This window comes from Scyliorhinus canicula, chromosome 1 (genome assembly GCF_902713615.1).
Source record: "Scyliorhinus canicula chromosome 1, sScyCan1.1, whole genome shotgun sequence".
Lineage (NCBI taxonomy): Eukaryota > Metazoa > Chordata > Chondrichthyes > Carcharhiniformes > Scyliorhinidae > Scyliorhinus > Scyliorhinus canicula.
In genome coordinates, this window is record NC_052146.1 from 297,312,832 (window position 1) to 297,338,540 (window position 25,709).

The 25,709-nt window shown below is 48.0% G+C and overlaps 1 protein-coding gene across 9 annotated transcripts in view; it reads left to right on the forward strand.

Annotated features, from left to right (window-relative positions):
- The window catches only part of wdr27 (WD repeat domain 27), a 599,569-nt gene that overhangs the window by 80,425 nt on the left and 493,435 nt on the right, over positions 1-25,709 (forward strand). For 8 of the 9 annotated variants that reach the window (XR_005462840.1, XM_038815943.1, XM_038815902.1 and 5 more), the window contains exons 17-19: positions 2,899-2,988; positions 12,236-12,357; positions 20,581-20,714. Coding sequence is in view for 8 of the 9 variants with exons in the window: in XM_038815943.1 (XP_038671871.1) it covers positions 2,899-2,988; positions 12,236-12,357; positions 20,581-20,714 (346 nt within the window). In the remaining variant the exon portion in view is untranslated. The remainder of the gene's footprint in view (positions 1-2,898; positions 2,989-12,235; positions 12,358-20,580; positions 20,715-25,709) is intronic. The other variant, XM_038815935.1, reaches the window with a different exon arrangement.

Consider the following 25,709-nt stretch of genomic DNA (forward strand, 5'->3'; position numbering starts at 1 on the left):
GCCTCCCAGACCATCCCCACCTGCACCTCACCCGTGTCATTCAAGTCCAGATACCTCTCAATGCTCTTCCGGACCCTTTTACACACCTCGTCGTCCGCTAACAGCCCCACATCCAGCCGCCACAGCGGGCGCTGGTCCCGCGCCTCCCCCATTTCCACATCCACCCAATGTGGTGCATGATCAGAGATCGCAATGGCCGAGTACTCAGCTTCCCGTACCCTCGGGATCAGCCCCCTGCTCAACACGAAGAAATCGATTCTGGAGTACACTCTATGGACGTGGGAGAAAAGGAATACTCCCTCGCCCTCGGCCTACCAAACCTCCATGGGTCTACTCCTCCCATCTGCTCCATGTACCCCCTCAGCACTTCTGCCGCTGCCGGCCTCCTATTGGTCCTTGAGCTCGATCTGTCTAGCCCGGGGTCCAGCACTGTGTTAAAGTCCCCCCCCATGATCAAGCCCCCTGCCTCCAGTCCCGGAATGAGGCCCAATAGGCGCCTCATAAAACCCGCGTCATCCCAGTTCAGGGCATATACGTTGACCATCACCACTTTCTCCCCCTGCAGCTTACCCTTCACCATCACATACCTACCCTCCTTATCCGCCACCACCTCCTCCGCCACGAACGACACCCTCTTTCCCACCAGAATCGCCACCCCCCCGGTTCTTTGCGTCCAATCCAGAGTGGAACACCTGTCCCACCCACCCCCTTCTCAGGCGAACCTGGTCCACTACCTTCAAATGGGTCTCCTGTAACATTGCTACATCAGCCTTCAGTCCCTTCAGGTGTGAGAATACCCTTGATCTCTTGACCGGCCCATCAGCCCCCTCACGTTCCAAGTGATCAGCCGGGTCGCGGGACGACCCGCCCCCTTCCCCTGCCGATTAGCCATGTCCTGTTCCCTTGCTCGCCCCGGGTCGACCCTCCCCTTCTGACCCGCTCCCATGGCGATGGCCCCCTCCCCCCACCTCTCCAGTCCTCCACTTCCCGTTTCTGGTCTTTCCAGCAGCAACCCGGTGTCCCTCCCTAACCCCCCCCCCCCCCCCCCCCCCCCCCCCCCGGCTAGGACCCCTCCTAGCCGCGATGTACCCTCCATCGTACTCCCGTAAGTCAGCTGGTTCACGCTGACCCGGCTGCTCCTGCCACACTCCGACTCCCCCCGGCTCGGGGGGGGGGGGGGGGGGGGCCTCCCCCCCCCCCTTGCCACTCCTCCCTGGCCCCGCTCCAACGCGGGAAAGGTCGCCATTGCTAGCCACGCCCCGCACTCCTCCCCTCCCCCCTCCTCTGCCCCGCGCGCGGGAAAACAGAGGAAAGCCCGCGCTTTCGCCCTGCCACACCCCACCCCGCCATCTTCAGTTCCACCCCCGTCCCCGTCCATGCCTGTAAAGAACCCCCCCTAGGAGCCCATATCCCCGATCTGCTCTCCCCCCCGTCCCGCCTCCCCAACTTAACATTATAAATAACAGATAGATAACAAATAACAATGTACTTAATAGTCGCCCTCTACCAAACAGCATAAATAACCATGAATAACCACAATAACAATAACTAAGGGAAGTTGGCAAAGGGGGGAAAAAACATCAGAAGAAAAACCCAAAGCAAGAGTTCAAGATCCAAACAAAGAAAGAAGAAAAAAAGGAAACCGTTCCAATAAGAGTTGCACAGTTCCGACCCAGCCGAAAAAAAACCGCTTGTTCAGCTGAAAGTACCCGAGCGGCTACGGCCGCCAAGTATCCCCTGGGTCTAATTCGAGTCCAGTTTCTCTTCCTGTACAAAGGCCTACGCCTCCTCTGGGGACTCAAAATAGTGGTGTTGGTTCCTGTAGGTGACCCACAAGCGCGCTGGCTGTAGCATTCCGAACCTGATCCATTTTGCATGTAGCACCGCCTTCGTCCGGTTGTACCGGGCCCGCCGCTTAGCCACCTCCGCACTCCAGTCCTGGTAGACCCTCACCGTCGAATTCTCCCACTTGCTGCTCCTTTCCCTCTTGGCCCACTCCAGCACTCTCTCACGATCGCTGAGTCGCTGGAACCGCACCAGCACCGCCCTCGGGGGCTCATTTACTCTTGGCTTCCTAGCCATGACCCTGTAGGCCTCTTCCAGCTCCAGGGGCGAAGGGACGGCCCCTGCCCCCATCAGGGAGCTCAGCATTTCTGCTACGTATCCCGGGAGGTCTGATCCCTCCAGGCCTTCTGCCAGGCCCAAGATCCTCGGGTTCTTCCGCCTCATTCGGGTATCCAGCTCCTCAAAACGGCTCTGCCATTTCAGGTGGAGTGCCTCGTGCACCTCTACCTTTCCCACGAGGACCGTGGCCTCCTCCTCCCTCACAGTCATCTCCTGCTGCAGCTCCCGAATCGACACCTCTTGGGTCGCCTGGGCTCCCATCAGCCTGGTGGTCGTCGCATTCATTGACTCCAAGAGCTCCATTTTCAGCTCCGTAAAGAAGCGCAGGAGAGCGGCCTGCTGCTCCTCCGCCCATTTCCTCCATTCCTCGGGTGCGCCACCGGCCGCCATTTTGGTCTTCTTCCCCCGCTTTTTTTGGGGAGCTGCTGTTGCTTTCTTTACCACCCCACTCCGGGTACCGACCATAAAGTTGGTCTGGTTCTCCTCAGGGAGCCTTCCCCCACCGGGATTTGTCCTTACAGCGCCGTTGGGGCCCTCCAATCAGCCCGAAAACACCTTTGTAGCAGGAGCCGCCAAACGTGCGACTTAGCTGGTCATAGCCGCAACCGGAAGTCCGTGTGAAGCATTCATATTATCTATTCATCTGTCAAGAAAAACAAAAATAAGTATCTAATTTCCTATTGCTGTAACCAGTAGTTGGACACTTCAGAAACATTCACCCAGCAATAAAACTCTTTGACACTTCCTCAGCCTCTGATTGAATGTATTTTACAGGAGATGGCAAGCAGCTTGCTGTTGGATTGGCTGACAAATCTATGCTCGTTTATAATTCATCACTTACTGGATCACCGACTGTCTTTCAAGGTAACAACTGTAAATTGCGATCATTAATAAGTACAACAGTAACTTTGGGCAGCACACAGCACATTGGTTAGCACAGTTGCTTCTCAGCTCCAGGGTCCCAGGTTCGACTCCCGGCTTGGGTCACGTCTGTTCGGAGTCTGCACGTTCTCCTCATGCCTGTGTGGGTTTCCTCCGGGTGCTCTGGTTTCCTCCCACAGTCCAAAGACGTGCAGGTTAGGTGGATTGGCCATACTGAATTGCCCTTAGTGTCCAAAAAGGTTAAGTGGGGTTACTGGGTTACGGGAATAGGTTGGAAGTGTGGGCTTAAATGGGATGCTCTTTCCAAGGGCTGGTGCAGACTCGATGGGTCGAATGGCCTCCTTCTGCACTGTAAATTCTATGATTTTATTTTGAATATATTTTGTTATCTATTATTCTATTATTTGAAACCTTGCAAGAGTTGTCAGTATATTTCTTTTTTTAAATATATTTAATTCCAAACACAATCAACAAATCACATGTTCATCAAAAGATTCAACCAAATTGCAGTTAGTCATTTTTTTCCTTTTTTCCCCCTTAACAAACACAATTTAGGGGGCTGCAGAAGGATTTGGACAGGCTGGAGGAGTGGTCTATGAAAGACAATGTGGAAAAGTGTGAGATTATGTACTTTGGAAAGAGGAATCGAGGTATAGACTATTTTCTAAATAGGGAAATGCTTAGGAAATCAGAAGCACAATTGGACTTGGGAGTCTTGTTCACGATTCTCTTCAGGTTAACATACAGGCTCAGTCGGCAGTTAGGAAGGCAAATGCAATGTTAGCATTCATGTCAAGAGGGCTAGAATACAAGACCAGGGATGTACCTCTGAGGCTGAATAAGGCTCTGGTCAGACCCCATTTAGAGTGTTGTGAGCAGTTTTGGGCCCATATCTAAGGAAGGATGTGCTGGCCTTGGAAAGGGTCCAGAGGAGGTTCACAAGAATGATCCCTGGAATGAAGAGCTTGTCGTATGCGGAACGGTTGAGGACTCTGGGTCTGTACTCGTTGGAGTTTAGAAGGATAAGGGGGGATCTTATTGAAACTTACAGGATGCTGCGAGACCCGGATAGAGTGGATGTGGAGAGGATGTTTCCACTTGTAGGAAAAACTAGAAGCAGAGGACACAATCTCAGATTAAGGAGATGATCCTTTAAAACAGAGATGAGGAGGAATTTCTTCAGCCAGAAGGTGGGGAATTTGTGGAACTCTTTGCTGCAGAAGGCTGTGGAGGCCAAATCACTGAGTGTCTTTAAGACAGAGATGGATAGGTTCTTGATTAATAAGGGGATCAGGGGTTATGGGAGAAGGCAGGAGAATGGGGATGAGAAAATATCAGCCATGATTGAATGGCAGAGCAGACTCAATGGGCCGAGTGGCCTAATTCTACTCCTATGTCCAATGGTCTTCCCCCCCCCCCCCCCCTTAAAAACACCGCTGATGCCAAACAAATCTTTGAATAGAGACATAAACAGCCTTCATCTTACTTAAAATCCCTCCTCGGTTTCCTCCACTCCCAGTTGTGGGCCACTTGAATTCCCAAATACCAACCTTGTTTTGGCCAGCTTGAATGGCAGTGCTCCCAAATTAGCACTCCTCCCCTGGGCATTGACTGGGAATATCTCACTCTGTCGGATTCAATTTATACCCAGAAAAGGTGCCAAACTTCCCTAGAAGGTATATTATTTTCTTCATACACTCCAGCGGGTTCGGCACAAATAACAGCAGATCTCCTGCATGTAATGACACCCTGTGCTCCCTACTTCCCCTTTCAATGCCCTCCCCCATTGGGTGGAGAGTCAGGTGTCGGCTCAAAAACAGGATCAGCCCCCAGGCGGCAGACCTGCCCCAGTCTCCGGTCCCGTCTCACCAGCCAAAACAGACTCCGCGCCGGTGGAAACATGCAAATAGCTCATATGTATTCATTTGAATGTGATTAACGGGCTGAAACGGGCCCATGTGCCACCGCCGACACCGCCTCACCAAGGATACCATGCGTCACCTGTGTCAGATGGTGGCGGATGTGGCGCCATGACGTTAGAAGGAGGACATCCCCTCCTGGTGGCTGTCAAGTTGACGTCTGTCCTTAACTTCTACTCCTCTGGCTTGTTCCAGGGCTCGAGCGGAACATGTGCGGGGTTTCGCAAATGTCCACACACAGGTGCATCCGAGATGTCATGGATACTCTATGTACAGGGTATCTATCTACATCCACGTTATCCAGGACCAGGTCCATCAGGATGTCCAGGCTGCTGGATTTGCTGTCATTGCTGGCATGCGTCAGATCCAAGGGCTAATTGATGGTTTGCATGTCGCCCACAGAGCACCAGATCAACAGGAGGTGCCCTTCATTAACTGGAAGGGGTTCCATTCCCTGTACAGATAGTTGGTGTGCGATGACCAGCTTCACATCAGGCACATCTGTACATGATACGCAGACTGCATGCATGACGCATATATCCTGCAGCACTAAGGTTCCCGGCACTTTTGAGGCTCTCCCTTGGTTGAGCGATTGGCTAGTGGGTGACAATGCCTACCAGTTGACGTCATGGCTGATGACGCCTGTGCGGAGGCCCCAGACCGAGCTGAAGAGACATTATAATTATGTGATGGGATCTAATTCTCGTGGACCACATTATTTTGGGGAAGTCGAGTGGCGGTGGTGAGGTGAGATGGAGCAATCCTTGTGGTCATACACTGGGGATGCTGTCATTCTCGGCTGTCTCACACTGCGGCTCCCATGGCCTGTCACCTCTTGGTAGATGGTGGATGCCTATGGGAGGCTCATGGATCCGATATGTAATGAACCTCCCCTTCCTGCCCGCCGACCCAACGACAGACCAAGATTCAGCCCCAGCCAAACCATCCCACGCGCGGGACAACAGTAAGGCATATTAGACCAGTGTGGAAAAGTGTTTAATGGTGCGTTTACACAGATTGTGTCCCCTTCCCCCTGACTAATTATGTTCACTGCACCCATGCCAACTTAAGGGCCGTCTAACTTTCAGATCTTCTGTGGCCTCCCGCTCCTTCTAGGTATTCCTCCTGGGTTTCTGACTACATCTGCACTGTGGCTGGGACTGGATGTTTCAGAAGCCCGGGACCTGCGTGGACTACAGCTAGCTCCTGGGGCCAGCCTGCCCTCCGACTGTCAGGGGTGGTGGGGGTGGGGGCAATCACAAACAACATGGTGGCTTCAGTAGCCAGGCCACTCGGCTATGGCGGCTGGCATGGGTGCTGGCATGTGGGGCAGGGTGGCGGTTCAACTGTCCCCCGGGGAGGAAGGCCCGGGTTACAGGTGTGTGGGGGGAGGGCGGGGTTGGTGCCAGGGGCACGGAGCAGCTGACTCACCCTGGCCACCCTGAGGAGGTTGTTCTGGCACAGAATGCCAATCCAGGCGACACTGCCCACGGCGCTGACTGCCTCTGCCACCTGCGCCCAGGAACGTCAAATGATGGCCTTCCTCCCGGGCCAGGGTACAGGGTCTCCTCCACAGCGTCCAAGAGGGTGTACAGCTCAGCGCCCTGGAACCGCGGCGTTGCCCTCCTTCCAGCCATATTGTTGACTGGGACGATGTGTGTGGGGGGAATGACCGTTTAAGTGTGGATGCGGCGTGAGAGCCTCATGTGCGCCAATCACGGACCTGGCGAACATGGCACCGTATTCCACGTGGCGATGGTATTAGCCCATTCAAAGTAGCTGAATCGGTGCAGCTGTTGCGCCATTTTTTTCTGTCATAAAATGACACGGTTCCCACGCCGGCGTCGGCACTTACCCTCAAAATCGGAGAATCCAGCCCTTAGTCTCTGAAATGGCGAATCCCACCCCAGATTTCTGATCCTATTGTTTCAGTCGCATTATTCTGCACACAAGAGGGCAGCGCTAAAACTTCACAAACTTGCATTTGCACTTAAAAAAGATTTTTAAAAGGGCAGCACGGTGGCCTAGTGGTTAGCACAACCGCCTCACGGCGCTGAGGTCCCAGGTTCGATCCCGGCTCTGGGTCACTGTCTGTGTGGAGTTTGCATATTCTCCCCGTGTCTGCGTGGGTTTCGCCCCCACAACCCAAAAATGTGCAGAGTAGGTGGATTGGCCGCGCTAAATTGTCCCTTAATTGGAAAAAATAATTGGCTAATCTAAATTTATAAAAAAAAAGATTTTAAAAAACCAAACTATATTACTTATGGATTCATATATTCATAAAACTCACTTTTTAAATGTTTGTCCTTTCATGTGTGTGAAGCTTTTCATTAATTGTTTGCGCAGGTCTGTTCAAACCAAATTTGTAATTGTTGGATTTGAGTTTTGAATTGTTCTTGTTGCCTTTCCACACAGTACGACAAAGCACTTGTAACCATGGCTCGTGTTTCTTGTCTCTTTTATAAAAGGTTTGCAAGGCCGTTGCGAATAATAAATGAAACAGTATGACAGTGGGATTCAGAAACTCAGATGGCATTTTGGGGATGGTTCTCTGAATTTTCTTTACAAGAACAGAAACATCAAGTAGAAAGTTTCCCTGCTGAGGCTCATTCATTGTGTGGTATTGTGAAATGAGGCAGACGTACCACAATAGTATGATCTTGAAATGGTTGAGTTATCTCCAATAATTTCTTTCAGAGTAGACCATTACTAAAGTGTTTAAAGAGGATGTTGCTAAGGGCTGAGGAGAGTTAAGGGAGGAAATAACTTTGCTCTAATCCACAATGAGACTTAAAAAAATATATATTTTTATTCTCCTTTTTCACATTTTCACCCAAATTTGCACCCACCAACAATAAACAATAAGCAGTAACGGATATAATGTCAATCCCCATATCAACAGCAACAATCCCATCTGCCCACCAACCCCCAAACAACTTCCCGCATGTTAATGTAAACAGGTAACAAAAAGGAATCAGGAATCACACATAGTCACCATTAACACATAGAACATAGACATAGAACAGTACAGCACAGAACAGGCCCTTCGGCCCTCAATGTTGTGCCGAGCCATGATCACCCTACTCAAACCCACGTATCCACCCTATACCCGTAACCCAACAACCCCCCCCCTTAACCTTACTTTTATTAGGACACTACGGGCAATTTAGCATGGCCAATCCACCTAACCCGCACATCTTTGGACTGTGGGAGGAAACTGGAGCACCCGGAGGAAACCAGCGCACACACGGGGAGGATGTGCAGACTCCGCACAGACGCTGACCCAAGCCGGAATCGAACCTGGGACCCTGGAGCTGTGAAGCAATTGTGCTATCCACAATGCTACCGTGCTGCCCCAGCACGGTAGCATTGGGTACTCTGGATCCGTGGAGACTGCGTTTACCTCAGCAGTAACACATACAGGCTACCAACACTTGAAATAGTACAACATTATTTTATTAAGCTAGAAACTGTTGAACATACTTTCACTGTGGGTCGACACTATGTTAGATTAAACTAAAGACTGATGCCTATCCTAACCAGTCTATGCACTCAGCACATGGTGATGATCTGTGCTGCAAGCCGTGAGCTCTGTCCTTCTGAGAGGCTGCATCCCGAATGAGCGGAAAAACGAATGCCCTCTGTCTTCATAGTGAGTGTGCTCTAACTGGTGATTGGCTGCGGTGTTGTGTGTGTTGATTGGTCCCTGTATGTATCAATCAGTGTGTGTCTGCACCATGATATACTGGTGTATATTATGACAACACACACATTCCTCCTCCCTCCAACACTCACCAACCCCCCCCTCCCACCCACTAATGTTCGATGTTATCCAATTCTTGAAAGTGCATAATGAATAATGCCCATGAATTGTCGAACCCCTCCATCCTTACCCTCAGTTCAAACTTAACCTTCTCAAGAGTCAAGAATTCCAACAGGTCCCCCCGCCATGCCAGGGCACAGGGTGGAGAGGTTGCTCTCCATCCCATCAGTATCCGCCTTCCGCCGATCAATGAGGCGAAGGCAACAACATCTGCCTCCGCACCCGTTTCCAACCCTGGCTGGTCCGACACCCCGAATATGGCCTCTCAAGGGCCAGGGTCCAGTTTCACGTGCACCACTTTAGAGATTACCCTAAAAACCTCCTTCCAGCAATCCTCTAGCTTTGGACAGGACCAAAACATATGAACTTGATTTGCGGCCCCCCTCCCCCCACACCTGCAACATTCACACACATCTTCTACCCCTCAAAGAACTGGCTCATCCTCACCCTTGCGAGGTGTGCTCTACATACCACCTTCAGCTGTATCAGTCTCAACCTTGCGTACGAGGTGCAGTCGTTCCTTCTACGGAGCATCTCACACTGGAACCTCTCCTCCATACCCTCTCCCAACTCTTTCTCCCACTTTGCTTTGATCCCTTCCAGTGGTGCCTTCTCCTCTTCCAAAAAGCCCTGTATACCCCCGTCACTACCCCCTTCTCCAGTCCTCCTGTCGTCAGCATCTCCTCCAGCAATATGGAGGCCGGCTCCACTGGGAAGCTCTGTATCTCCTTTCTGGCAAAATCTCGAACCTGCATGTATCTAAATATTTCCCCGTTCTCCAGCCTATACTTCACTCCCAGTTCCTTCAATCCTGCAAACTGACCCCCAAGAAACAAATCTTTTCGTGTCTTAATCCCCTTCTCCCATTTCCGAAATGTTCCATCCCACTTCCCTGGCTCAAATCTGTGGTTCCTCCGAATTGGCATTTCCCTTGACCCTGCCCCCAACCCGAAGTGTTGGCGAAACTCTCAATGAAGCTATTATTACCGGTCTCCCTGAGTATTTCCCCGGGCCATCGGGAGCGGCGCTGTTGTTCGTGCTTTCAATCCCGCCCCGCTGCCCAAACTCTCCTCTATTCTGACCCACTGGGAATCAACCCCTCTGACCCAGCTCCACACCTTCTCCACATTCACCGCCCAGTAATAATACATCAGGTTTGGAAGACCCATATCCCCTTACTGCCTTCCCCTCTGTAGCAGCACCTTTCTAATTCTGGCCACCTTCCCTCTCCATATGAACGAGGTAATCCTCCCCTCAATCTCTCTAAAAATGCCTTTGGCAGGAAAATCGGCAGGCATTGAAAATAAACAGAAATCGCGGCAACACGTTCATGTTAACCGCCTGTACCCGATCTGCCAGTGACAGAGGGAGACCATCCCACCTTGCCAGATCAGCTTTCACTCTCCCCACCAAACTAGTGATGTTGGACCAACGGAGCCCCCCCCCCCCCCCCCCCCGCCCCCCCCCCCACACTCCTGAGCAACCTGCACCTCCAGGTACCTAAAGTGAGTCCCTGCCCTACGGAATCGCAGCCCCCCCCCCACCCCTGCCCCCACCCCCGGCCGAGACACGACAAAATACTCACTCTTGTCTAGATTTAATTTGTACCCCGTGAAAGACCCAAACACTCGAAGCAGCTCCAATATTCCCCCTATTGACACTCGGTTCCGACATGAATAACAACAGGTCATCGGCATATAAGGAAGGACACCCTATGCTCTAATCACCCCCCCCCCCCCTCCCCCGCGCACTATCCCTTTCCTAAATTGCGAGCGCAAACAGCAGGGGGGACAGAGAACATCCCTGCCTAGTCCCACGGTGGAGAGAAAAGTATCTCGAGCTGATATTGTTTGTGCGGACACTCGCCCTCGGCTCCTTATATAGTAGCTGTACCCAGTCCACAAATCTAGGTCCAATCACAAACCGCTCCAGAGCTGTCATCAGGCAGTCCGATTCTATCCGGTCAAACGCTTTCTCAGCGTCCAATGCCACAAACACCTGTTACTTTTCCCTCCGCCGGTGCCATAACCATGTTCAATACCCTTCTAACATTTGAAAAGAGCTGCCTCCCTTTCACGAACCCTGTCTGATCCTCACCTATCACCTTCGGGAGGCACTCCTCCAGCCTACCCGCCAGTATCTTCGCCAATACTTTTGCGTCCACATTCAGAAGCGATATGGGCCTATATGAACAACACTCCGTCGGATCCTTATCTTTTTTAAGCAACAGGGAAATCGATGCCTGCCCCAAGGTTTGTGGTGACACTCCCTTCCCTATCGGCTCCTCAAACATCCCCACCATCAGGGGTGCCAACGTATCCTTGAATTTTTTATAATTTTCCACCGGAAACCCATCCGGCCCTGCCACCTTCCCCGACTGCATCCTCCCAATTGCATCTTTTATCTCCTGCCCCACTATCGTTCCTTCTTATATAGCCCTGCCCCCCTCCCCTACCCTCGGATTCTCCAACCCATCTAAAAATTCCTGCATCACCCGGTCTCCCCCAGGTGGCTCTGACCTGTACAACCTCTCATAAAATTCCCCAAAGACCTTGTCAATCAGATCCGGAGCCACCACCAACTTCTCTGCCCTGTCCCGCACTTGAACAATTTCCCTTGCCGCCGCCTCCCTCCGAAGCTGACCCGCTAACATACTTCTCTACATGCTTGTAAACTGCACCCCTCGCTCGCCTCAGTTGGCGCACCACCTTCCTGGTAGATAGTCGGTCAAAGCTCGCCTGTAGTTCCTCCCTCTTTTCCAACTTCGCTGGGTCCCCATCTTCTGCATAACTCCTATCTACCTCCAGCATCTGATCTGTTACCCTCTGCCACTCCAGTCTCTCCTCTTTGTCCACCCTGGCCTTAACCGAGATCACCTCACCCCTCACCACCGTCTTTAGAGCCTCCCAGACAACTGCCTTCGACACCTCACCCTTACGGTTGAAACCTACATATTCCTCAATTACCTTTTCAATTTTGTCACAGAATTCTCGGTCCCCCAACAGTCCCACATCTAATTTCCACCCTGGCCTCTGTACTACCCCCTTCTCCAGTACCATATCCACCCAATGCGGAGCATGATCGGATGACTGCAATTGCCGAGTGTTCCGACCCCTTAATCCCAGCCAGAAAAGCCAGCCCCATCACAAAAAAGTCGATCCGCGAGAATACCTTATGGGCTGACGAGAAAAACAAGTACTCCCGCTCCCTCGGGTGCAGAAACCTCCAAGAACCTCCAGAAACCACCCCTCCCATTTCCACCATTAGCCCAGCCAACGCCTTCGCGCCCTTCGCGCCCCTCACCCCCCCACCCCCCCCCCCCCCCCCCCCCCCCCCCCCCCCCGGACGGGACCAGCGAGCGCGACTGTAAATCCACAATGAGACTTAAGGATATTATCATTTTGTTCCTGATATGCATATTTTATAGCCTTTATAATTCGGGTACTCTCTGTACTGCGATCAACATTTATTCTGTGCTTTCATTCAGGTCATGATGGCGCTGTGAATTGTGTTGGTTGGACTCAGAGTAATAAATGGCTCTTGACAGCATCGGAAGACAGGTCGTTATGGATCTGGCCAGTTCATGGCTCTGCACCTGCACTGATGCTGGTAATTATATATGTCTATATAAAGGGATGGTGAGCCGCACCTGCTTCCTGCAACAGTGCCTATCTCCATCATATTACTTCTGTTGGGCCTGTCTTTCAAGCTTTTTTCTCACCTTTAAACTCACTTATTCACTTTATTCTGATTGTGCCCTCCTGTCACTGCTGATGGCACTGCTGCATATTTGTAGAATCATACAGCACAGAAGAAGGCCATTGGCCCCATCGTTCATGGCAGCTTTTTGAGAGCACTGTTCAGTTATTCCCACTTCCTGCTCTTTGCTCATCGCCCTGCTAATTTCTCCTTTTGTCAAATTCCCTTTTGCAAGTTACCACTGAATCTGCTTTGACCACCCTTTCAGCTATTGCATTTCAGATGTACGAATGCATCTTGGTTTCCACCCCTGCCCTCATGAAAGGTGGTGTTGTGACACTGCAGTCCATAGAACCATCCACCTTGGAGCTAACGGCCTGCTGCTGTGTACTGCTCCCTTGCTGCTGCATCTTGGGTTGTACCCAGCTCAGAGTAATGGATTCAAATTCTCTTCAGTTGGAAGACTCCAGTTGTAGATGATTTGGGCAGTTTCTGAACATATGAATTAGGAGCAGGAGTAGGCTCCTCGAACCTGCTCGGCAATTCAATGAGATCACATCTGAGCTGATGATAACCTCAAGTGCAGCATGCACTTTGGGCAGCATGGTAGCATGGTGGTTAGCATAAATGCTTCACAGCTCCAGGGTCCCAGGTTCGATTCCCGGCTGGGTCACTGTCTGTGCGGAGTCTGCACGTCCTCCCCGTGTGTGCGTGGGTTTCCTCCGGGTGCTCCGGTTTCCTCCTACAGTCCAAAGATGTGCGGGTTAGGTGGATTGGCCATGCTAAATTGCCCATAGTGTCCTAAAAAGTAAGGTTAAGTGGGGGGGGGGGGTTGTTGGGTTACGGGTATAGGGTGGATACGTGGGTTTGAGTAGGGTGATTATTGCTCGGCACAACATCGAGGGCCGAAGGGCCTGTTCTGTGCTGTACTGTTCTATGTTCTATGCACATTCCTGCCTACCCCAATGACCTTTCACCCCTTGTTTATCAAGAATCTATCTAGCTCTGCCTTAAAAATATTCAAAGATTCTGCTTCCACTGCCTTTTGAGGAAGAGAATTCCAAAAACGCACAACCCTCTGAGAGAAAGAAATTCTCCTCATAGGAACACATAGACACTGTAATGAACTCCAATTGGCTTTATTGGTTGGCCAATTGGAGTATGAGCTCCCTCAATGATAGCTCATTGAGGGGCCCATATAAGCACCTGTGTAGGCTTTGTGAACCAGTCTTAAGTTGCTAGCAGCACTGTTTGTAGCGGCTCCTGTAATATCGTTATTGTGAATAAATATTGGTGTGGTGATGGAACTCCTGCCTCCCGTGGATTACTACAGACACATAGGTGTTTACAGCATGGAAACCGGCCCTTCGGCCCAGCTTGTCCATGCCACCCAGTTTCTATCAGTAAGCTAGTCCCACTTGCCCGCATTTGGCCCACATCCCTCTATACCCACCCTGCCCATGTAACTGTCTAACTGTTTCATCTCTGCCTTAAATGGGCAACTCCTCGTTTTTAAACAAGAGGAAACATCCTCTCCACATCCACCCTGTCACGACCCCTCGGTACCTTATATGTTTCAATCAAGTCGTCTCTTACTCTTCTAAACTCCAATGGTGTTCCCTCGATTTCTAAGGGCCAAGTAATGACCTTTTATTGGGCACTGTTAAGGGACCGTCACTCAGAAAGACCTCAGAATGATTGTGTTTTGAGAAATGGTTAATATCACACTGTTGCAGCAGAAAGTGCTGTTCACACCTTCAGAAACACTGAGGAAGTTGCTTTGTTTTCTTTGAAATATTGTTAGGTAAATGGAGAATTGGTTTATTGGAAAAGCATCATGGCGGCAGGTGCTGAATTGTGAAGACAAAATAAATGAAGCAAGTAATCTTCATCCATGACACAGCTATAGACAAATATGAAAATAAAAACAAATTACAAAATAATAAAAGGATTGCATCATTATGATCATTTCGTAATGCAAATAATACATTGCAAAATGCAGGCCTCCCTAATTTCAGTTAAAGCTAATCCTGGAATGTTTGAGGCTGTCTGAAATAGGGAACTGTTGCATTTCCCCAAAGATTTCTCAGAGTTTGGCATCATCCGCTTGTTGTTTTATTAGGATTGTGCAAAGCATAAATCTTATTTCTCTGAGTGATAATTTACCTGAATATGAAATCAAAAAAAAAATGTGCGTGAATTAATTATTGCAACTTTCCAATTGACAGCTGTGTGCATCCTTTTGGATGAACTTTAGTTCCATTACATCACTTCTGACCAATCCAGAGTGACCACTATGATAGTGAGGTAACTTCTAAAAATGAACGCGGTGCAGAGAATCAGCATCTGTGCACAATAATATGACTCATGGGCCCCGTAATCTGGAACCAGTGAATTAATCTCAGTGTAGCAAAAAACCAAATTGTACTGCGGAATTTCACATATATTTATGTTTAACCTGGTGTTACTTCTAAATTACTTAATGGGAGTCGATCTGAATTAGTGAATTAAGCATACTGCCGTTAGATTTGAAAGGTGACACTGCCCTGCCTGGTAAATGTCCTGGTTCAGAACTGTAGATGCAATCGCTGAATTAATGCTTAAAACAAGCTTCATAATTGATAATACAACCAGAGCATTCAATAAGAATTGAGGACACTATTGGCCCATCCTGGTGAGTGTGTATTTATTTGTAGCAGATGCCATATGTATGCTGAAAGCCAGCATCAGCATGGTCAATTAGCTGAATGTCGGAATGGGAGGATTTTACAAAAGTTTATTAATAAAAACTATTTTTGCTTACATTGATTGCCAAACCAAATAAAAATGAAAACAGCTTTTCTCAAGGCATATGCAATTCATTATGGACATTTATAAGGTTGGCTCCATAGTTGCAATGCAATCGAGCAACTCGCTCTGAGACAAGGGTCTTGAGAATCGATACTAGGATCCATATTTGTTTGGTTGTACTTGGTCAGTATTTGAAAAGATGGAAGCCTAGTTGCCGTTGTGAATTTTAATTTGGAGAAATTTAAGAACATTTAAAAAAAATATGCTAACCAAGTCTATTCTACCTACAGCCTATATATTATTTGTGAAGTTCTAGGCTGTACATAATTTATTTAACCTCCTGAGGGAGCTCATCAGCCACGGATGGAAATTCCAAACTTCTCCGTCCCACTCACTTCCCAAGATTGACTGAATTCCAGGATGCTAATGGACCATTAAGAACCCACATTATTCAGTCGCAATTGTGCATTCAACAGACAACGTTTCCATGATTTCTGGAGCACAAAAATCATCATGTTTATGGGCTTGTCTTTGCTGGTTTTTCTGCTATTTGATCCTATTCTTTAACAGATACTCTTCCACCTCTTTTTCTCCAGTTGCATAAAAAGTTGTACATCACAACAGTATAATGGTCAGATGTTACTCATTATAGAATATAAAGCAAGCCTGCAGACACAGTGTCATGTCCGTTTACCATTTCAGCACTTCTGTTTCATTTATCAAGTTCAACTCTAATCTGACATGAGAACTATGTGACTGTAGAGCCATGTAAAATGTGGTTTGATCTAGCCTTTTTTCAAAGGACTTACCATAACCAGCATGGCCGAATTTTTTCTACATTTCTTTTACTCTGTGGGGTAAACCATTCTTTTGATGTGCCACCTTCATGACACCAGACGGAATTTAATCCATGGCACGTTGTTCCCAATGGTGGAACTGGAAGTGGGCATCACTTCCACTCTCATCACAGGAGCCGGTGCCCATGTGATTTTTATGAAAATTTAAAGGGCCAGTGGCAGGCGCATGAAATATGTACGATTACATACCGACAGCGCGGCTGGGTTTCCATTGGAATACCCCTCTGTCAGCCTGGGCAGGGTCCTTGTAAAAGTCAAGAAGCTGCAAGTTCCACAAGATATATGAGTCATAGAAACATATAAAATAGGAGCAGGAGGAGGCCATTTGGCCCCTTCGAGCCTGCTCCGCCACTCATTATGATCTTCACTGATCATCCAACTCAATAGCCTAATCCCGCTTTCCTCCCATATTCTTTGATTCCCAATACCTAAAGTGCTATATCTAACTGCTTCTTGAGTACATGCAATGCTTTGTCCTCAACTACTACCTGTGGTAACGAATTCCACAGATTGACCAATCTCTGGGTGAAGATATTTTTCCTCATCTCTGTCCTAAATGGTCTACTCTGTATAGCATTTTGTAGGTTTCTATGACACCTCCCCCTCATTCTTCTGAACTCCAGCGAATACAATCCTCACCGATTCAATCTCTCCTCACCTGTCAATCCTGCCAACCCAGGAATCAGTCTGGTAAACCTTCGCTGTACTCCCTCTATAATGATAATAATAATCTTTATTGTCACAAGTAGGCTTACATTAACACTGCAATGAAGTTAGTTAAAAACCCCTCTAGAGCAAGAACATCCTTCCTCGGATAAGGACAGCAAAACGGCACACAATGTTCCAGATGTGTCCTTACTAACGCCTGCACCAATTGTATAATTGCAGCAAGACAGCTCTGCTCCTGTACTCGAATCCTCTCGCTATGAAGGCCATATGTTAAAACATACCATTTGCCTTCTTTACCGCCTGTTGGGCCTGCATGCTTATCTTCAGTGACTGATGTACGAGGTCACTTAGGTCTCATTGCACGTTCCCCTCTCCTAATTTATCGCCATTCAGATAATAGTCTGCCTTCTCGTTTTTGCTACCAAAGTGGATAACATCGTATTTATCCAAATGATACTGTATCTGCCATTCATTTGCCCACTCACTCAACTTGCCCAAATCACACTGAAGCATCTCTGCATCCTCCTCACAGCTCACCCTCCCACCCAACTTGGTGTCATCTTCAAATTTGGAAATATTACATTTTGTTCCCTCATAGTTGGGGTCCTAGCACCGATCTCTGAGGTGCCGCACTAGTCACTGACCTGCCAATTTGAAAAAGACTGTTTATTCCTACTCTTTGGTTCTAGTCTGCCAACCAGTTTCTATCCATCTCAATACACGAGCCCCAATCCCATGCGCTTTAATTTTACTCTAATCTCTTATGCGAGACTTTGTCAAAAGCCTTCTGGAAGTCCAAATATACCACATCCCCAGCCTCCTGCTCGTCAACTCTACTACTTACATCCTTGAAGAATTCCAGTAGATTTCCCCTTTGTAAATCCATGCTGACTCTGTCCAACCCTGCCACTATTTTCAAATGCTCTGCTATAAAATCATGAGAACTGACTGAGAGATGAACACAGACCTTTTTTTAAAGAAACTTAGAGTACCCAATTCATTTTTGGGGCAATTTAGCGTGGCCAGTCCACCTACCCTGCACATCTTTGGGTTGTGGGGGTGAAACCCACCCAAACACGGGGAGAATGTGCAAACTCCACACCGACAGTGACTCAGGGCCCGGATCGAACCTGGGACCCCGGCGATGTGAGACAGCAGTGCTAACCACTGCTGCCTGAGATGAACACAGACCTGCATGATTTTTCATTTGATGTCGCAGACCAGTTAGACTTTAAGAGAGTGGAATGCCTTATGGTCCACGTATGCAGCTGGTTATTCTAATGGAGCTCTAGTGGCAGCTTGAATGCAGGGGAGTGAGCTACGGCTATGATCCCATTGCTCTGGCTGTCACCTGATAAACTCATTATTATGATGTAAGAAGGTATTTGCTACGTGTGCCCTTGGAGTCATGGAAGCAGCTGGGTGATGAAAAAGCTGAATGCCATGGTTTTCATCCATACATCCGCAGTGAGATTTTCAGCATCCCTCCTCATCCATACCTAAAACTCCACCCACCCAACACTGGCCTCTTCCCACTTGGAGACACACTTCCAAGCAGTTACAAGTACGTTTTGGGACATGGTCAGTAACAGAATGAGAATGACCCTCAAATTGCAAACCGTGACCCTTGGGCCGCCTGTCACCTTCCAGTTTGGTTCCATCGCCCAGAGCCTTCCCAACAACATGTTCATCTTCCCTCTGTAACCTTTTAACCCCCCACCCCCACCCCCAATCACCTTAGATTCTGTCATTGTGGAAGTGGACATGCCATCTCTCCCTCCTGATCCTACCTCCACCACTGTTGAGATTCATACTGGACTTGCCCCTCTACTGAAATAAACCCTCCCGCCCCATGATTGCCAGCCAGCACCCTGAGTTTGATCCACAACACCCAATTTTAGATCCCACTGTTTACATCCTTCATTTCACCTATCGTCACTGACTGCCTCCAACCACCCCTTTCCCAAATACACCCAAGAATTGCCAGGCTTCTTTCCACTGCACACTTCCATGATCCAACCCAACCCTCTGTCCTGCTTTGAAGACCATTTTTAGGTCTCCATGCCCCCTGTCTAAACCTCCATTCCCTCTTATTTCTGACTCGCCCGTCGTTCCTGAGCCTCCCTGCAAGTTGCCATTCTCCTGCCCTCCTCCCTTGTACTCCAAAGTTAAACATCCGCTCATCTCAGACACAACTGTATTAAGCAAAATAGTGCACTTCACCTTTAGACAACTGTGAACCGAGGGCCATGAGTTTCCCATAAGCCACTGTCTTAATCTTGAAGATAGGACGTATAAAAAGGTTTTAAGATAATATGTTTTCATCGCAGGCTGATGTATTAAAAGTAAGAACCTGCCACAATGCCCTGGGGGGGGGGGGGGGGGGGGGGGTCACAGAGACCTAAAATGGACAGTCAACTCTTTCTGAGTAATATTAAGATAGTTTATTCAGAAGCAATGATTTAGATCTGATGTATTAGTTAATTATACAATAAAAGTACACAATCCGTTGAGAGCGATTTACCCATCCTCGGGAAGGGACAAATGAATGCGGCTGATCTCTGCAGCATGATATGGCAGGGATGACAGTCGTTTGCCGTTTGCTGGCAAGTAGGCTTACATTAACACTGCAATTAAGTTACTGTGACAATCCCCTAGTCGCCACATTCCGGCACTTGTTCGGGTACACGGAGGGAGAATCCAGAATGTCCAATTCACCTAACAAGGACTTGTGGGAGGAAACCAGATTACACGGAGGAAACTCACACAGACACAGGTAGAACGTGCAGACTCTGCACAGACAGTGACCCAAGCCGGGAATTGCACCCGGGTCCTTGGTGCTGTAAAGTAACAGTGCTAACCACTGTGCTACCATATCACCCACCATCACCATAAATGGGTGACCCCTTATTCTGAGATTATGCTCTCTGGTCCCAGACTTTCCCTCAAGGGAACACAGCCTCTTCGCATGAACTCTGTCAAGCCCCTCGAGAAACTGGAAGTTTACCTTGTATCGGTCATCTGTTTGAACCCTTCCATCCGATGAATATCAGACAGGTACCCAAGATGCCAGAGTGGTCACCTCCCTCCCTGTCCATCACCCAGCTCGAGGTCATCTTTTTAGTGTCCTTCAATGCTGAGAATTGTTTCCTGGCCCTTTCGAGACACTTGTACAGATAGGAGGGTACACAAGATTCCATCCTACCAACTTAGGAATGTCAGCATGGAATCCTGAACCAAGCAACCCTGATGTTTCCAGGGACTGTTTCGAATTGTTGCCTGTTTAGAAATTGCCTTTCCAAAGAGAGAAATCAACGCTGTTAGCCAATCTCATAAGAGTTCAATGCTGTGCCGAAAATACCAGTTTATTGAGGGCACTAATTTCTTTCAACAGGATGGAAAAAAGATTGCCATGTACCTTGAATATGATTCGGCTTCATGCATTTTCTTATTGCTGTTTTCTTATGCTTTAGCTCTGTGAAATGGAATGATCTAACACTTGTTGGATGAAAAAATGCAACAAGGCCTTTCGGACATAAAACTAACCTATTTCTATTCGTATTTGGTCTTTCATGCCAAGGCAGAGTTGTCAGTCAAAATAGATAAACTATTGTAAATATAAATTAACGTTCCAGTTAAGTGTGTGAATTCAGTTGGATTTTTATCCTGTTTTATAATAATACAATTGAAATGTTCAAATTGCGATATATATAAAACCCGATCAACAAAGTAAGTTAAACCGCATTAACTGTTGCTTCCTTTATTTCTACCCATGAGACACAGAAATATATCTATCCGTTTCTCTGTTTATTCTTAGGGAGGTGAGACACTTTCGAAGCCAGCACGGTCAGCTCAGTTCTATTATATGGACAAATTTATCTTGTTCTCTTCAGGGTCAGAGTTTCAGCTGCATCGATACCTTTTGGACACAAGCAGGGATGATATTAAAAGGCTAGTATATTTTGAAATGAATATCTTTTGGGTGACATTGTTTTGTTTGTTTCATGCTTATCAAAGTGGTGTTCATGAATGGATTATATTTATATGCTGGGTAACACACCCTCCATCTAAGAAAATAGCTTTTGCATATTAATCTAGCACGAAAAGAACTTTTAGCTTCTTATTCATTACCATAAAATGACCTTTCCAAACGTTAACATTTTTCACCCTTGCCATATTGCTGTTCATTTGCTTTTTGCATTGGAATTTTAATCCATGCCACCGCTGCCCTGCTCTCTTTCCATTGGTCTCTTTCTTGGCCTTGGGCCCACCTCACCTTCCCCCATGTCATCCTGGCACCTTGGCACTGATAGCCTGGCATTTCACGTGGTTTAAGTCACTCGCCATTTGGCGTCATGGCCACGATATCCAGCAGCATCGCAACCGTAGTGGACCTCACCAGATTCCTGTGATTTCACAGGGACAGCATCGTAGAGGAAGCTAAGAGAATTTGTCAGGATTATAATACCAGCTGATATTACTGCTGGATAATTCAGATTCCAGGGTGGAACCTGGCTTGATAGATCCTAACTTTTATTTTTTGTTTAGCAGCATGGAGGGAAGGGCGGCACGGTGGCGCAGTGGTTAGTACTGCTGCCTCATTCTTAACTTCACTGAACAGATTCCTGTTCGTTGTTCCTTTGACTAGAAGGTTGTCTTGGAACTTCATTTTGTCCCTCTCCCCGATTTTGGGACCTTTGTATTCTTTAGTTTGGCGCCTACTCTCTGCAGTCGCTCTTCATGCCTTCTCCAGCAGATTCTGTGAAAAGCTGCTCACATCAGAGTTACATTCTTTCAACTGGAAAAAAACACTTTCTGTCCCATTGTGGCTTCTCTGTTACTGGACAGTAGCCCATTTTTTATTCCTTGTGTTTGCTTTAGCGTGGTAAAAATCACATTAAAATGCAGGCATCTTTTAAAGTGAAACTAAACCTGCAGTTTCCTTAACACTCAACTGCAGAAATATAAAGTAAGCTTAAACTTCATAGAATCATAGGATTTACAGTGCAGAAGGAGGCCATTCGGCCCATCGAGCCTGCACCAGCCCTTGGAAAGAAGACTCTACTTAAGCCCACACCTCCACCCTATCCCTGTAACCCAGTACCCCCACCTAACCTTTTTGGACACTAAGTGCAATTTAGCATGACCAATCCACCTAACCTGTACATCTTTGGACAGTGGGAGGAAACCGGAGCACTAGGAAGAAACCCATGTACGGGGAGAACGTACAAACTCCACACGGACAGTCACCCGAGGCCGGAATTGAACCCGGGTCACTGGAACCGTGAGTTAGCAGTGCTAACCACTGTGCCACCTTCCCGCCCCAACTTAAATCAATACCTTATGCCCAACACACACAATACAAATATAAATGACTTGAAACTATACCTGTTTCCAAACAGTTGGAGAAGAAGATTGGGCAAGGTGAATGCTGGGTGTTGGTTTTTTGGAGGCTAGCAAATGAAAGGGAATAGGGATATCACTCCAGGAGGGGGGCAAAATCAGCACCCACTCAAGGCTGTTCAAAAGAACACTAATACAGAGTGAGGGGCAACGCGTAGGTCTTGGAATGTGACAAGCGTCATGAATAGGTTCTCTAGCATGAAATAAGTCAGTAGAAATTTGGAAATAGGTTTGACCAAAGGCAACTGGAAAATGCACAAGGTAATAGTGCACCATACAGTATTTAGGTTTTTGAAGAGCGCTGCAGGATTGTGGATGTGAGTAAAATGTCAGAATATGGGCGCGATTTACCGACCGCGTCCCGCTGGAATCAGGGTATGGCGCGGCTGGTAGATTCCGGGAGAGGCTTCCTTCAGGATTTCCGACGGTCGTTACACCTTGCGAGATCCAACCAGACCTCACGTGATGTCGCAATCTGGATCCATTCGCAATGCGTGGGACCCAATCTCGCAGAGCGTTTAGAAACCCACTTAACTCTGCTGCCGCCAGATCGACCATCCACCTGGAGTCTGCCAGCCTCGCTGAGGAGATCCCTGCCGCGCGCTGGTTAGACTGGTCCCCACAAGCGGATGCTTGGAGGCCGCCGGGTGGTCGGCCTATAGGCAGGGTGGCACCTGGCACTGACGGGATGCCCAGATGCCACTTCCAGGGTGCTAGGCTGGCGGTGCCAGGGTGGCATTTTGACCATCCTGGGATCGAGCCTGTGGATACCCTGCAAGTGCGAGGTGGGTTGCAAGGAGGGGTGCGAAGACCCTCTTACAGGTGAGTTGGGGGGTCTGGGGGTTGCGGCGGGGGTCAAGAGATCGGGGCGCCATTTAAAGATGGTGTCCTGATCTCTTCCTGCCCTGAGGAGCTCCACTTGTCGGGGCCCTCAGTGCAGGAAATGACGCAAAGTGCGGCCTCATGGGGAGCATCTCCTGCCGGGCCGTGAAATAGCAACAGAGTGCTATTAGAAAACGGGGCCATTCCCAGGGTTCTGAGCATCGTGAACAACCCTGTGAATCTCGCCCAGAATCGACTCTTATTTTTTGGCTTATATCACGCCTTTTGTCAACCTGGACTTTGATAAAGCTTTCAATAAGATGTACTTCCGAAGAAGTTTCTTTGCAAAATTGAAGCTTATGGAATTGGTGGCAATGTGCAGCTCTTAATTTAGAATTGTCTGACTGGCCCAAGGCAGAAAGTTGCCGACGCATGTGGATTTCCTTGGAGAGTGATCCAGAGAAATTGATGTTTGGACCTTTGCTATTTACTATCTTCTTTAATAAATATATGCAGGTGCTTGGAAAAATTTGCAAGTTTGTGCTTTACACAAAACATGTGTCAGTGTTCGAAGTATCGAGGATTTTCAGCTATTCTAAGCAGATCTGGACATGTTTGGAATATGGTGTTGAACTCACAAAAATGCAGTGTTATTTTAGTGAGCAAATCCAACGCTAAATATAAATGCACCCTACAGGGAATAGAATTGAAGCCAGTGGTGAGAGAGAGGAAGAGCTGGGTGTTACAGTACACTGAACTCCAGAGATTCGTGACCAATGCTGTGAGACGACGGCCAAAGCAAACAAGGTTCTTAGTTGCATTCACAGGATGGGGGAAGACACAAATAACTTCCCAGCAGTACTAAGGAAGCAAGGGTCCAGTGAGAAGGAGGAATTGAAGGAGACTAGTATTGCTGGAAAAATAGTACTGGAGAAATTAGTGGGACTAAAATCTCCTGGGCCTGATAATTGACATCCCAGGGTAGTAAAGGAGGTGGCCATGGAAACAGTGGATGTGTTGGCTGTCATCTTCCAATGTTCTGTAGATTTTGCAGATTGGCGGGTGACAAATGTAGTCCTGTTATTTATAAAAGGAGGGAGGGAGAAAATGGAACTACAGACCAGGAATTACAGCCTAACACAGTAAGTAGTAACAGGGAAATGTTAAAGTCTAGAATGTGATAACAGGACACTTACAAAATATCAATGGGATTCGAAGGTTCACCAGACTGATTTCTGGATGACAGGATTGTTGTATGAAGAGAGAATGGGTCAACTGGGTTCTGTATTCACTGAAATTTGGAAGAATTTGAGAGGATCTAATTGAAATGTATAAAATTCTTGCAGAACTGGAAAGACTGGAAGCAGGGACATTGCTTCTTCTGGCTCGGAGATCATGAACAAGGGGTCACAGTCTCAGGATATGGGACAGGCCATTTAGGACTGAGATGAGGAGAAACATCTTCACTCAGACGGTGGGGAACCTGTGGAATTCTCTACCACAGAAGGCTTTGGAGGCCAAATCACTGAATATATTTAAGAAAGAAATAGTTAGGTTTCTCGACTCCAAAGAGTCAAGGGGCATGGGGAGAGTGCTGGAGTATGGCGTTGTGATAGAGGATCAATCATGATTATGTTGAATGGCGGAACAAGCTCGAAGGGCCGAATGGCCTACTCCTGATCCTATTTTCTATGTTCCAATGGCAAACCACAGTTAAACAACGCATAGCATTTTCCCCCTTGTACAAGACCATGGTTAGGCATCAGTTAATCTAAAAGGGGAATCACAAAGAGGTCTGTTTAGAGTTTGGAATCCCTTGGTGTTTTACTGTCTGAACTCTATTAAAATTGGGCGACTTAGCAAAAGTACCAATTGTCATCAGTGGCACTCTTAAGCTTTTGCTCATCAATTAATATTGAGAGGAGGCTGGCTAAACCCTCTTTACAGAACTAATATGCCAAGTCTAGACACTTCATTTGTTCTCTTACTAAAAGCTGATAGCTGGTGAAGTTAACAAGTTATGAATTTTGTTGCATATGACCTTCTAATTAAGAGATTGGAGGGCATGGATGCTCTGGGGTCAGTAACGTTGTACTACCAAGAGCCCTCAAGAAGGGCAGAGGAGAGCCATAAGGAGGTTTTCAAGGCTCAATCACCCAATTAGCACTGGAGGCCCCGGTATAGATTCAAGCATGTTTCTACTTTCGTACAGGTTGCTTTCAAAGGTTGATGGACTAACTTGGGTTGTTTCCACCCTCCTAACTCATTATACAAGCAGGGGAGAATTAGGTTAACGGTCCAGGTTTTGCCCAGGAATACATATGAGAAGGAATTGTGGCTTCACAGTGTCACGGTCCCAGGTTCGATTCCCCGCTGGGTCACTGTCTGTCGGAGTCTGCACGTTCTCCCCGTGTCTGTGTGCGTTTCCTCCGGATGCTCCGGTTTCCGCCTACAGTCCAAAGATGTGCAGGTTAGGTGGATTGGCCATGCTGAATTGCCCTTAGTGTCCAAAAAGGTTAGGAGGAGTTATTGGGTTACGGGGATGGGGTGGAAGTGAGGGCTTAAGTGGGTCTGTGCAGACTCGATGGGTCGAATGGCCTCCTTCTGCGCTGTATGTTCTATGTTCACTGTGAGTGAGGAAAAGAGGCAGGAGATTGAGTAGAATGGGCCTATATTCACTGGATATAGATTTAGATTTATTGTCATGTATACTGAGGTAGT